The sequence below is a fragment of the Saimiri boliviensis genome, chromosome 1 (genome assembly GCF_048565385.1).
Source record: "Saimiri boliviensis isolate mSaiBol1 chromosome 1, mSaiBol1.pri, whole genome shotgun sequence".
Lineage (NCBI taxonomy): Eukaryota > Metazoa > Chordata > Mammalia > Primates > Cebidae > Saimiri > Saimiri boliviensis.
Genome location: NC_133449.1, coordinates 261,594,884 through 261,608,336, shown reverse-complemented (window position 1 = coordinate 261,608,336; position 13,453 = coordinate 261,594,884). Strand labels below are relative to the sequence as shown.

At 40.0% G+C, this 13,453-nt stretch overlaps 1 protein-coding gene across 1 annotated transcript in view; it reads left to right on the top strand.

Moving 5' to 3' along the window:
- Nucleotides 1-13,453, top strand: part of C7 (complement C7) — a 69,437-nt gene that overhangs the window by 37,852 nt on the left and 18,132 nt on the right. The window contains exons 9-13 of the mRNA XM_003925898.3: nt 418-528; nt 6,357-6,523; nt 9,035-9,263; nt 10,786-10,957; nt 11,883-11,970. Coding sequence (XP_003925947.1) covers nt 418-528; nt 6,357-6,523; nt 9,035-9,263; nt 10,786-10,957; nt 11,883-11,970 — 767 coding nt within the window. The remainder of the gene's footprint in view (nt 1-417; nt 529-6,356; nt 6,524-9,034; nt 9,264-10,785; nt 10,958-11,882; nt 11,971-13,453) is intronic.

The following is a 13,453-nucleotide window of genomic DNA, read 5'->3' as shown; positions in this document are numbered from 1 at the left end:
AAAATGCATTGGAAAAACTCCACTGGATAAAGAGTAGAAATGATCACATTCTAAGGTTATGAGTCATGAGAAGGAGATATTGGAAGTCACAGATGTTGAAGATGGAGAGATTGAGCCAGTAGAACTTGAGTTTTAGGAGTTAATTCCTGTGGAAACCAACGCCAACTTTGGCAGTCTTAAGTAGATTTGCTGGTCTCCCCTCTGTGACTGAAGCTAATAGAAGAAAAATAACAAAAGTCAAATGCCTTTATTCTGATCTTTAACTCTTCTAGAGTACTTGAAAATATTCATATAATGTCACTCTTGATTAGATGGCCTTAGCAGCCGGAAACAACTTCTTATTCCTACTGTCATATATGAAGATCTTCAAGGAATGCAGAAATTAAATACGTCTCTTTTACATTTCCCCCCCCGCAGATTTTGGTTCGGTAGAAGGAAAAAATTGTAAAACCTCAGGTTGGCATTTTATCTTTCATTCATCAAGCCATCAATGCAAGGAAATGGAAGATGCTTTAAAATCTGATTCAGGTAAATGAAAAAAGAGCAATTTGCATTGCAAGCTTAACCTCTTTTTAAAATTTTATTTTAAGTTCAGGGGTACATGTGAACTTATGTAGGTAAATTTGTGTCATGGGGCATTTTTGTACAGATTATTTTGTCACCCAGGTATTAAGCCTAGTACCCACTAGTTATTTTTCCTGATCTTTTCCTCCTCCCACTCTCCACTCTCCAAAAAGCCCTTCCCTATTTCCATGTGTTCTCATCACTAGCTCCTGCATATATGTGAAAACATGCAATGTTTAGTTTTCTTTTCCCGCGTCAGTTCGCTAGGGATAATGACTTCCAGCTCCATTCATGTCACTGCAAAGGACATGATCTTATTCTTTTTTATGGCTCCATATTATTCTATGGTCCATATACACTACCTTTTGTTTATCCAGTCTATCACTGATGGGCATTTTGTTTGATTCCATGTCTTTGCTATTGTGAATAATTTCAAGCTTAACCTCTACTCCACTCTTCTGTGGTTCATTCTCGATCTCTAAGGGCTTTTGAGGCTTTAGTAGGTGTTCTACTCTGTGTTTTAAAAAATCTATTTGGTAATATTTTTGCCTCTGATCTCTCTTTCATATGTTGTGGTACTGAGATATCACACAGAGTAGGGAGTTCACTGGGCTATATCCTCTGTATTATAAATATGCAATCAGTGTACAGCAGATTCCTCCCTTGTGATGATTGGCAAACAAGCCTAGACAAGTTACAGTATCAAGAGAAGATTCAGTTTCACTTGCTGACATGAATACTCTATGGAGGTCAGGTTTTTGGTGTATGCTGGTTGGCAGTGGAGATGGGGGAAGGTGGTGTGTTAGTCTTTGGGTGATTGAAGAAGGACTGAAAGGGTAAACTGATCTAGACTATGAAGGTACCATGTTAAGGAGTTTGGATTTTATTCTGATGGCTAGAGAATGCTATTAATAGATTTAATACATGGAGTGATGAAATAAAAGATTACCTAAGTAAAGTTGTAGAGAGTAAAGAAGAATGGAGAAGGGGAAATTTGGGAGCATAAAAAACAAGAGATAGAAAGTAAGGGAGGAGAGAGGTCAGCAGAGTGAAATACTAGAGAGAAGTCAAGTAAGATAAGGACCGAAAAATGTTCATTGGATTTGTTGATTAAGACTTGGTTGCTGCTGGGTGTGGTGGCTCACGCCTGTAATCCCAGCACTTTGGGAGGCCGAGACGGGTGGATCACGAGGTCAAGAGATCGAGACCATCCTGGTCAACATGGTGAAACCCCGTCTCTACTAAAAATACAAAAATTAGCTGGGCATGGTGGCGCATGCCTGTAGTCCCAGCTACTTGAGAGGCTGAGGCAGGAGAATTGCTTGAACCCAGGAGACGAAGGTTGCGGTGAGCCAAGATTGTGCCATTGCACTCCAGCCTAGGTAACAAGAGCTAAACTCTGTCTCAAAAAAAAAAAGACTTGGTTGCTGCTTTTGAGAAGTGTCTGCTCATGCCTTTTGTCCATTTTTAGTGGGGTTATTTATTTTTTTACTTGTTAAGTTGTTTAAGTTCCTTATAGATTCTGAGTATTAGACTTTTATTAGGTGCATAGTTTGCAAATATTTTTTCCCAATCTGTAGGTTGTCTGTTGCACGTTGATAGTTTCCTTTGCTGTGCAGAAGCAGGAACAGGAAATCAATTAGTGCATGTTTTTACTTTTAAGTGGGAATTGAACATTGGGTACTCGTGGTTATGAAAATGGCAACAATAGTCACTGGGGGCTGCTAAGGAGGGGAGGGAGGGAGAGGTCAAGGGCTGAAAAACGATTCAGTACTATAGTGACTACCTGGGTGTTGGGATCAATCATACTGCAAACCTCAGTATCACATAATACACCCAGGTAACGAACCTGAACATGTACCTCATGAATCTAGAATAAAGGTTTTTAAAAAAAGTTGCTGTTAAGGAAGAGATTCCATAGTATGGTAGGGATGGAAGTGAGCCTGCAGTGCAGTACTATTATAAAGTTCATAATTAAAAGCATTATTTACTTTCACCTGCAAAGAAAGTGAAAAATGTTGCTATGACTAAATTAAGGCTTGGAGATACCCAAGATACTTCTGTCATGGATCCTTCATCATGGATGCCTTCTTCATGCAATCTTTCCAAAGAGAAAAGCTCTTAGTTGCACAAAGCAACCGTGACTCTCGTTAAGACCAGGCCTGTTTGATTGCAAGGGAAGAGGACATATGTGTGAGGCCATAGACTGAGCAGTACCGGAGCTGAAATCCTCTTGGGGTAATGGCACAGGTGAACACTGACCCATGTGTCATGGTTCTCAGTGAAGAAGCAGGGATTCTTGAGATATTGGTAGATGAGTTAAAGAAGGAGGGAGATGAGTAGTAAAACCAGGTTTAGGTACTCATTCACTTTCTTCATTAATCAACTATTTATGGAGTCTGTGGTATGTGCCAGGAATTGTTTTAGATGCTCAAGATACAGCCGTGAATATGCCAGAGAAAGTGCTTGTCTTCATGTATTTGACAAATCCGAGGAGGAAAAGTTTTTGAATGAAGTGGAAAAATAATAATCTGAACATAGAAATGAAAGTAAGAACTTTGAGAAAATGCTGACATCAGTACTCAGATGATCTGGCAGTTGGAAGCTGCTTACCAATTTTATTTTATTTCATAGTTAACAAACAGAGCACCTACTATGTGCCAGCACAATTTTAAGTGACTTACAAAAATTAACCAACATACTCTTCCTACCTTAGTGTTAAGTATTATTCACATTTTGGGGACACTGAGGCCCAGAAATGTTGACCAAGATTATAGAATAAGAATTAGATATGAAATACAAATGCATAAAATCTGGCTTCACAGTCTGGAGTCTTCACTGTTGCACTGGGCTGCTTTTTCTAGGAAAAAAGTTAGCTGGAACAGAGAGCTCACTGAGATATGGAAAGGAAGGCCAAAGCCTTAAACATAAATTAGTGGATTTCTTCAAATCTGTAATTCTTTTTTTTTTTTTAATTTTTATTTTTGAGATGGAGTTTCACTCTTGTTACCCAGGCTGGAGTGCAATGGCACGATCTCGGCTCAACGCAGCCTCCGCCTCCTGGGTTCAGGCAATTCTCTTGCCTCAGCCTCCTGAGTAGCTGGGATTACAGGCACGTGCCACCATGCCCAGCTAATTTTTTTTTTTTATTTTTTTTTATTTTTAGTAGAGACAGGGTTTCACCATGTTGATCAGGATGGTCTTGATCTCTTGACCTCGTGATCCACCCGTCTCGGCCTCCCAAAGTGCTGGGATTACAGGCGTGAGCCACCGCGCCCGGCCTCGAATCTGTAATTCTTAAGTTACAGGTGTGCTGGTTAAGGCAGTGATTCCCAAACTTTAGTACGCATGAGGATTACCTGGGGGATCCTCTTAAAATGCTGATTCCAAAGGTTGTTCTTTCTCTCAGATACTCTCTTGTAGGTCTTGGTGGGGACTAAGAAGTCTGCAGTCCCCTCAGATTATTGTGATTCGGTAATACAGGGATGAGACTTTGTGATACGCTGAATTGAAAAGGGTGACTATCTGCATATTTAAAACACAGCTAGCAATGAAAATGAGGAAGCATCAGGTAATTTGTTAAAACTATCAGTATTTATAGGCACAGAAAGTCAAATATTGCATGTTTTTACATGTGAGCTAAAAATGTTAATCTCATGGAGATAGAGTAGAATGATAATTATTGGAGGCTGGGGAGGGGGACGGGTCAGTGAAGAGAGGTTGCTTAATGGGTATAAACATACAGTTAAGTAAAATGAATAAATTCGACCAGGTGCGGTGGCTTATGCCTGTAATCCCAGCACTTTGAAAGACTGAGGTGGGTGGATCATGAGGTCAAGAGATTAAGACCTTCCTGGCCAACATGGTGAAACCCCGTCTCTACTATAATTAGAAAAATTAGCTGGGTGTGGTGGTACACACCTGTAGTCCCAGCTGCTCAGGAGGCTGAGGCAGAAGAATCGCTTGAACCTGGGAGGCAGAGGGTGCAGTAAGCCGAGATCGTGCCACTGCACTCCAGCCTGGCGACTGAGACTCCGTTTCAAAAAAAAAGAAAAAAAAAAAAAAAAAAAAGGAAGAAATTCTAGTGTTTAATCATAGTCAGGTGGCTAGAGTTAACAAAATTTATGTACATTTTCAAATAGATAGAAGATTTGAAATGGTCCCAACACAAACAAATGATAAGGTCATGGATATCCTAAGTACCCTGATTTGATCATTACAGATTCTATGCATGTATCAAAATATCACATGCATCCCATAAATATGCGCCATTACTGTGTATAAATAAAAAATAAAAAAGCAAAAAAACACTATCAGGCTTTAATGATTTCTGAATATGAGTACACTATGAAATTGCAAAATTTGGATAGTTACAAGGAAACGAAAACCACTCAAAATCTGATCAGCAAAGTTGGAAAATTCTTGTCATGACCTGTGTAAAAACCATTACAAATGGAGATAAAGTATTTCTAAAATTATGAGGCACATAAATGGAAGAAAGAATTCAATTAGCATTTCATACTTTTCAGAACTTGTTTCATGTGTTAAGTAATGAATTCCTGTTAATTAACAGCTTATTTTATTCATTATGATACCAGCTGCAAGAAACTGTTTTCCCTCCAATATTTTATTATGAAAAATTTAAAATATATAGATAAAAACATAGCAACAAATACCCATATGCCAATTTCCTATGTACAATTATTATTTTGTAATTTTACTGAATATATGTACATATAATATTTATGATATTGACTGATTCTTTTAAGTACTATGTATTTAAAGTATTTTATTTGCTGAACTATTTATTTGGAAGTAAGTTTCAGGTATCATAATACTTCATCCCTAATTATATGCATGTATCATCTAAGAAGAACATTGTCTTCCATAATGTGATACTCTATTACACTAAAAATATAAAGAACATGAACAATATTTCCCTAATATCTACTGTCAGGCAAGAGTCTTTTTCTTTTTTAAAAAATATACCTTAGCTTTGGCTGGGTGCAGTGGCTCACGCCTGTAATCCCAACACTTTGGGAGGCTGAGGCGGGCAGATGACTTGTGTCCAGGAGTTCGAGACCAGCCTGTCCAACATGGTGAAACCCCATTTTTACTAAAAATATAAAAACTAGCTGGGTGTGGTGGTGTATATCTGTAGTCCCAGCTACTCAGGAGGCTGAGGCATGAGAATCGCTTGAACCCGGGAGGCGGAGATTGCAGTGAGCATGTCACTGCACTCCAGCCTGGGCGACAGAGTGAGACTGTCTTAAAAAAAAAAAAAGAAAACCACCAAAAAACAAAGTACATATACCTTAGTTTTTAGAGCAGTTTTAGGTTCACAGCACAACTGAGTGCAAAGTACAGAGAGTTCTTGTGTATACCCTGCTGCTATACAGGTAAAGCCTTCCCCACAATCAACACTCCTTATCAGAGTAGAGTATTGGTTAGAATGGATGAATCTACATTGACACATTGTCATCCAAAGTCCATAATTTACATTAGGGTTCACTCTTGGTGTTGAACATTTAATGACTTTTTCACTAAATATATAGTGTATACATGTGTATAATTTATACAAATATGTAATGACATGTGCCCATCATTGTAGTGTTACATAGAACAGTGTCACTACCCTGAATATCATTTGTGTTCTGCCTATTCACCCCTCCCTTCTTCCTGACCACAACTTATCGTTTGACTGTTTCCATAGTTTGGCTTTTTCCAGGATGTCATGCAGTTTGATAGATTATTTTTTAATGCTTGATAGCCTTTTCACTTCTTCTATATAGGAACCGGCAGCAATGTGTTGCGAGGAGACCCGTTTGTCAGAGGGGGAGCTGCAGGCCTTGTATCTGGCCTTAGTTACCTAGAGCTGAGCAACCCTGCTGGAAACAAAGGACGATATTCTTCTTGGGCAGAATCTGTGACTAATCTTCCTCAAGTCATAAAACAAAAGGTATGTGAGGCTTTGTTTAATGCCGTAGGAAGCAGTCATGTTTATTTGCATGAGGAAAATGAAGGTGGTTAAATTAAGAGGCTAAAGACATGGCTGTCATTAGCATTTCTGTGTCCCAATTATATTTTGTAGAGTAAAATGAATGCACACATAATAACAAGAAACAGAAGGTGTGTTATATTGGTATTTTAGTGGCAAACAGTAAATGTCTTGCAACTTCCAAGATAAATCAATGACAAAATTCGCATGTTTAACTTTTGATTTGTTTGATTATGTTTTCCTTGGTCCCTAAGTCAGAGGAATCATAGATTATTGCAAGGGGAAGGCATGTAGGTTTGCCTTCTGTTACGTTCCCATCACCTTTCTTTGTGTAGCTGTGCCTCGTGGGCTCCTGAAATCATACAAATCAGGATGGTACCAAGTTGGCTGGCAGAATTTTTTAAAGGTGTTTTATTGTTATCGTCAGTTCTTTTATACTGCAACATATGTGTTTCTAAAGATCATTGAGCTATGCAAAATTGCACAATAAAGAGCTCATGGAAAAAAATCAGGTTAGAGACACAGCACTCAAATTTATCATCTGTGACACTGATATGAAAAAGATAGGTGCCAATAAAAATAGCCACATGGCTTTATGCATGTTAAATTATTAAAAAATGTGGCTGGGTGCAGTGGCTCATGCCTATAATCCCAACACTTTGGGAGGCTGAGGTGGGCGGATCACGACGTCAGGAGTTCGAGACCAGCCTGACCAACATGGTGAAACCCCATCTCTACTGAAAATATAAAAATTAGCTGGGCCTGGTGGTGCGCCTGTAATCCCAGCTACTCAGGAGGCTGAGGCAGGAGAACCACTTGAACCCAGGAGGCGGAGGTTTCGGTTAGCTGAGATCGTGCCACTGCACTCCAGCCTGGGTGACAGAATGAGATTCTATCTGAAAAAAAACCATATCTGCAGTATAATAAGTGTGGCGAATTACCTAGAAAAAGACCCGAAGCTTTCTGGATGCTGGAAGGGTTAGGGCTTATAAGTTACTGTGAAGTTGTAGAAGGACAGCAGTTAGAAACCTGCCAGACATTTGTAATACCGGATATAGATAGGTATAGTTTATAATGCAGGAAACGAACTGACATAGATGCTGAGGGGTGTGTGAATGTGTGTGTGTGTCTGTGTGTGTGTGCATGCACTTGCATACGCGTGAGTTTTGTATATTCCTATGTGGCTTTTTTCAGCTGTGTGAAGCTTTTTGTGTTCATCCTGTGTTTCATGTGGACAAAATTGTACCTAAGAAAACCCCATGCTCAAAATTTTCCCAGTATGTCACTCTCAATGGAATAAATTCACCTTTTCAAAACAAACACTATAGCAGAACTGATTCTATGATCTATTCCCTGCATGAAAGTCAAACAATGTCCCAGGCAAAGCCTGATTTTCAGAGATACGTTTTATAAACCCAAAAATTGCAATAGATTCTCAAGTCCCCTCCTAACACCATACAATACCCATTGGCTTCCAAATACAAATGAGGGAGGGAGGGTGAGTTTTTCCTAGAAAGTCTTATCTGAAAGGACCATCTGTTGATATTCTAAATGGCCTGTATTCATTGTCAGCATCCTATACAAATCTTTAGAAACGCTAAATTATTGATTAGAGAAAAGCAGACATTCTTCAACAGTCTCTATGCACTTTTCCACACAGGACTGTAAATTATCAGAGTTGTGCTAACTTTTTAGCAGGGCAAAAAAGGAACAGAGAAAGAAAAGGCACTACGCAGGTTAAGGTATATGGCAATGCAAAGCCGTCGTGTTCCGAAGAGCTCGGGCTCTCAGGAACCAATGGTGCATATCTCTTCCCACTTCAGGCATCGTGGTGGCAGCCTGGATTGGCTATGGTGAGAGTAGCTACACCGAGGTAACTGACAAATGCTACGAAACAGATGTTTTTGTTTCTGAGAGAGCAGACTGTTAAAGTTGAGTCAGTACATCTGTGATTTCAAAGTTGCTTTTCTTCTGAAATATCCAACGCAAAGTAATAATGTTTACCTGTTTAAATTTCTCCATGAAAAAAGAATCCATAATTTCCACTAAGAGACATGTTAAATCTCGGAGTCAGGAAAATTAATTCTAAATTTAATTTCACTTGCTTCTTGGCTGTAATTTAAGTACATTTACTTTTCTTCTGTCTTCAATAGGGATGGTAATGTATTAGCTTCAAAATAATCTTCCATTAACTAGAAAATGAATGTGTTGTGTTTTTTTTTAATTTTATGCATGCACAAAAAATATAAAAAAAAATCTTCCCCTGTCTGACCCTAGTTTTCCCTAAATTTGTCTTGATTTTGTTGCAAGGAGAGTGCATTGTTTTCTTTTGTATTTGAATAACAAACAATTGTTAACAAACTTACCCATGGCTTTTGATTTTGTTTTAATGAGAGTTGACCCTAAATATGAAAAGCAAAATATTCTTGCCTAAATCCCTGATTACTGACTGTGATGTCTTTATCTCTATAGCTGACACCTTTATATGAGCTGGTAAAGGAAGTACCTTGTGCCTCTGTGAAAAAACTATACCTGAAATGGGCTCTTGAAGAGTATCTGGATGAATTTGACCCTTGTCATTGCCAGCCTTGTCAAAATGGTGGCCTGGCCACCGTTGAGGGGACCCATTGTGTGTGCCATTGCAAACCATACACATTTGGTGCAGCATGTGAGAAAGGAGTCCTCGTAGGGAATCAAGCAGGTCAGTGGGATGAATTTTCTGTAGTCACCCTGTACACATTGAAAGGGCATTACCCTTTCTGTCTGCTCCTTGAGATGCTTCTTTGTGTATGGAGAGATGAAGTCTCATATGAATTTAGAATCTTCCTTCCCTTCCCCACTTTTGGGTTGTAGCTACTAAGGTTTAAGGCTCTTTGCTGTTATCTCTATTTATCCATCTGAACTAACAGCCCCACTGTGCCCTCCACTCTCCATTCTCTATTAGAATAGAGTTATGATTGAAACAGTTTCCAGCCTCTGTAATTATCTCAATAAGATTTTGCTGTAACAAAAGTCTACGGAGCTTGTGTGTTTGCATTGCCTAAACTTTCTGATGGCATGCTCTTTGAAATATTTGTGTTTCTTTTTTTTTTTTTTTTTTTTTTTTTTTTGAGACAGAGTTTCACTCTTGTTACCCAGGCTGGAGTGCAATGGCACGATCTCGGCTCACCGCAACCTCCGACTCCTGGGTTCAGGCAATTCTCCTGCCTCAGCCTCCTGAGTAGCTGGGATTACAGGCATGCACCACCATGCCCAGCTAATTTTTTTTTGTATTTTTAGTAGAGACGGGGTTTCACCATGTTGACCAGGATGGTCTCAATCTCTTGACCTCGTGATCCACCCGCCTCGGCCTTCCAAAGTGCTGGGATTACAGGCTTGAGCCACCGCGCCCGGCCTGAAATATTTGTGTTTCTATTCTGTATGATGTACTGTCAATCACTCACAAATATTTATTGAACATCTGCTGTGTGCTCTACAGTGTGTATGATGCTCCCAGCACTTAGTACAGGGTTATGTGAAATTGACTTTATGAGTAGTCAAAGCATGACTACAGTCTGTATACTTCTGCTTCTATGTTTATTTACATGTCTGCCTCGTCTAGAAAGCTCATGACTGAATCTCAGGCTGTTTTGATTCCTTTCTTTATTTCCGGAGCTTGACAAAAGGCTTGATTCATAGAAGTCATTAAATAAATGATAAATGAATGAATATAAGACTAAATTATAGATGCTTATAGACAAGCATTATGAAGGCATCCTTATCCCCAAATGTTTCTCCAAGTGGCCTGTTCTGGTATATTAAAATTCTACCAGTGTGATTCATTCCTTTGTGGCTTGGATTTCCCCTTACCCATTACAGTGGAAGCACCCCCTCCTGCTATCTAAATAGAATGGTAACAAACTTCCTGCCCACCTGCATTCACTGTTGTGAGAAGTAAATAAATGATACAATGTACATGAAAGTGCTTTGAAACGGTTGTGAAATAATCAACAAATTAAAGATATTATTGCAAGAGGTTCACTAATGCAACCGTAACATGGACATTGGTAGTCTGTGTGCAGAACCATTCTGAGCATTGTAGAAAACCTCAACGAAGAGTGAAGGTAATCAATATCTAGAATGATCTCTTCCTCCAGTTAACTTGTTAGCAGGAAGCACAGCACTAAGCTCCGGAGTCCTCCTCTTTAAGAACTTATTGGACAACCTCTTTTTTCATCTTGTAGGAGGGGTTGATGGAGGTTGGAGTTGCTGGTCCTCTTGGAGCCCCTGTGTTCAAGGGAAGAAAACAAGAAGTCGAGAATGCAATAACCCACCTCCCAGTGGGGGTGGGAGATCCTGCATTGGAGAAACAACAGAAAGTACACAATGTGAAGACGAGGAGCTGGAGCACTTGAGGTAATGGAGTCCCGACCCCTGGCAGTTGCATAGAATACAGTGCCCTCTGCAGTTAGTGTGTAGCACATGATCCCTGCTATCGAGAGATTTAGAAGTTAAATGGCTGCTTTTCCAGGGACTGCTTTGTCCCTTAGTACTAGGGAGAGTTGAAGAAGCTTGCTCTGTGTGCTTCAGGTTTTCCTGACAAAATTTTTTGTTGCCTCTCTTGAGGTCACTAACTCTAATTACCTTCTTCTTCTTCTTTTTTTTTTTTATAGATGGAGTCTTACTCTGTTACCCAGGCTGGAATGCAGTGACGCAATCAAAGCTCACTGCAACCTCTGCCTCCGAAGCTCAAATGATTCTCCTGTCTCAGCCTCCTAAGTAGCTGGGATTACAGGTGTTTTTGCCACCATGCCTGGCTAATTTTTGTATCTTTAGTAGAAATGGCCAGGCCATTTCTACTTGTTGGCCAGGCTTGTCTCGGAACTCCTGACCTCAGGCTTTTTGCCCACCTTGGCCTCCCAAAGTGCTGGGATTTCAGGCATGAGCTGTCACGCCTTGCCCAATTATCTTATTTTCAATACGGAATTAATTCTGTGTTAAATGAATTTCATAACCAAACAGAAGGAAAACTAGGTTCTGACACAGGTGACCTCTAGAAACAGAAAGTAGTGTGTTGACCTAAGACTTTCTGTTTGCTTTTCATACTACTGACCTAGCAGCTATTTAAATCACTGTCTTTTTGGTAGCTTGAGTTTGTGTTTGAGTTTTTTACCACAGGCTATAAGCAGATATTTGGTTCTAAGAATGACAAAAATATCACAGCAATGTACTTATATGAATGGAGTTCCTTCAGATACAAAGGAGAAATCCAATGTAATGTAAATTATTATACTGTGCAAATCAATCATGTTAATTACATGTGTTTTTCTTTTCCTTTCAGAATGCTCGAACCGCATTGCTTTCCTTTGTCTTTGGTTCCAAGAGAATTCTGTCCATCACCTCCTGCCTTGAAAGATGGATTTGTTCAAGTTGGTTGTGAAAGCTTTTTTCCCCCCTTTGTAATGCTCCAACTTCTCTCTCTCTACTGAGTCCACAATCCATTTTTTTCTTCCACGGTGAAGCCGTGCTAAAAATATTTTATATGTGCATTTTAGTTTTAGTGGTAAGGGTTTTAGTGTCTGACTTTTTTTCCTTGGCCCAAGGTGGTTTGAATTCTGCAAGATACAGTGTATCTTCTGTGGTGTGGGAAATCAGTACTGCCGCCCAGTGACTCAGAAACGTAATCATGCCAGAGGGCTACTAAACTTTGCCACGCTAAACACCAAACCGCAAAGCTGCAAGCTTGCTCTTTAACTTAGAGCACTTCTCTTATTTATGCCACGGAGAGAAGTCTTTTTTTATCCCTCATAAGTGTAGGTCCTGAGATGGAAGTGTTAGGTTTCTTCCAGAGTCAATAAGACAGTTAGCTAGTGGCCAGTGAGATATGGATCATTCTGCTTTGAGCAATTGAAATTTCCTGTTCAGGAAAGAAGAGTAGTCACCTGCTTTGTGTCACTCTGGGAACTTTTGCTGTTCTTGGCTTTTGGGGTATTTTAATTAGTGCTGCTCTCAGCCGTTATGATGAGGCTCTGGCCGGCAGCCCCGGTGGTGCATCTTCATGGCTCACACAGGATGCTGTTCATGAGGGCTTGCACCCTGTTACCCGCCCTGCTTTCCTCATGAGGGGTTGTGCTTTTCAAATCCCAGGTCTTTGAACATGCGTTCACTGAAAATTTACTGAGGTTTCCCCAAACGTAAATGTAGGCACTATTGGGAGATGAAAGTTGTGTATTCTCGTCTGTGTGTGTGTGTGTGTGTGTGTGTGACAGAGAGAGAGAGAGAGAGAGAGAGAGAGAGAGAGAATGAACCTAACATCTCTAACACCCATTCTGTCCTACCAGAGTCACCATAATTCAAGGAGTTCCTGAATGGAACATATGCTCAGAGAAACAGGCCAAGCAAACTCATACACGTTAGCAAATCATGAAGCTGCTGTCCACCACTCCATTGTGTATGGTGTCCTTTTAGGAGCCAGGAGTACCAAACATTGCTCTATGGACTGGCTGCATCCAAATTAGTCAGGGAACTGAGATTGCTGTTTTCCCTTGTCCTCTACATTTTCTGATTTGATAAGTTGGGAGTACAGCCTGAGAGTTTATTTTTTAATGTCTACAAGTGATTATGATATACAGCCACATTTGTGCACTGTTGAATCAGACTTCCTCATATAAAAGTTTTTTTTTTTTTTTGGATGGTAGAGGAAGGAATAGGGTCATGAATCAAAACAGAACATGTGCCTCTCCCCATTTCCCTCAAACCTCAGCATCAACCTGGGCCCTCTGTTTCCTACGAACTTCCATGATAGAGCCAGACTGGGCCAGGAGGTGCAACACGGACAATGGGAAGGAGATACCAGGAAATCTTGTCCTAATCCCAGGAACAGAGCAGGTCTAGGCATAAGCTCCAAGCCCT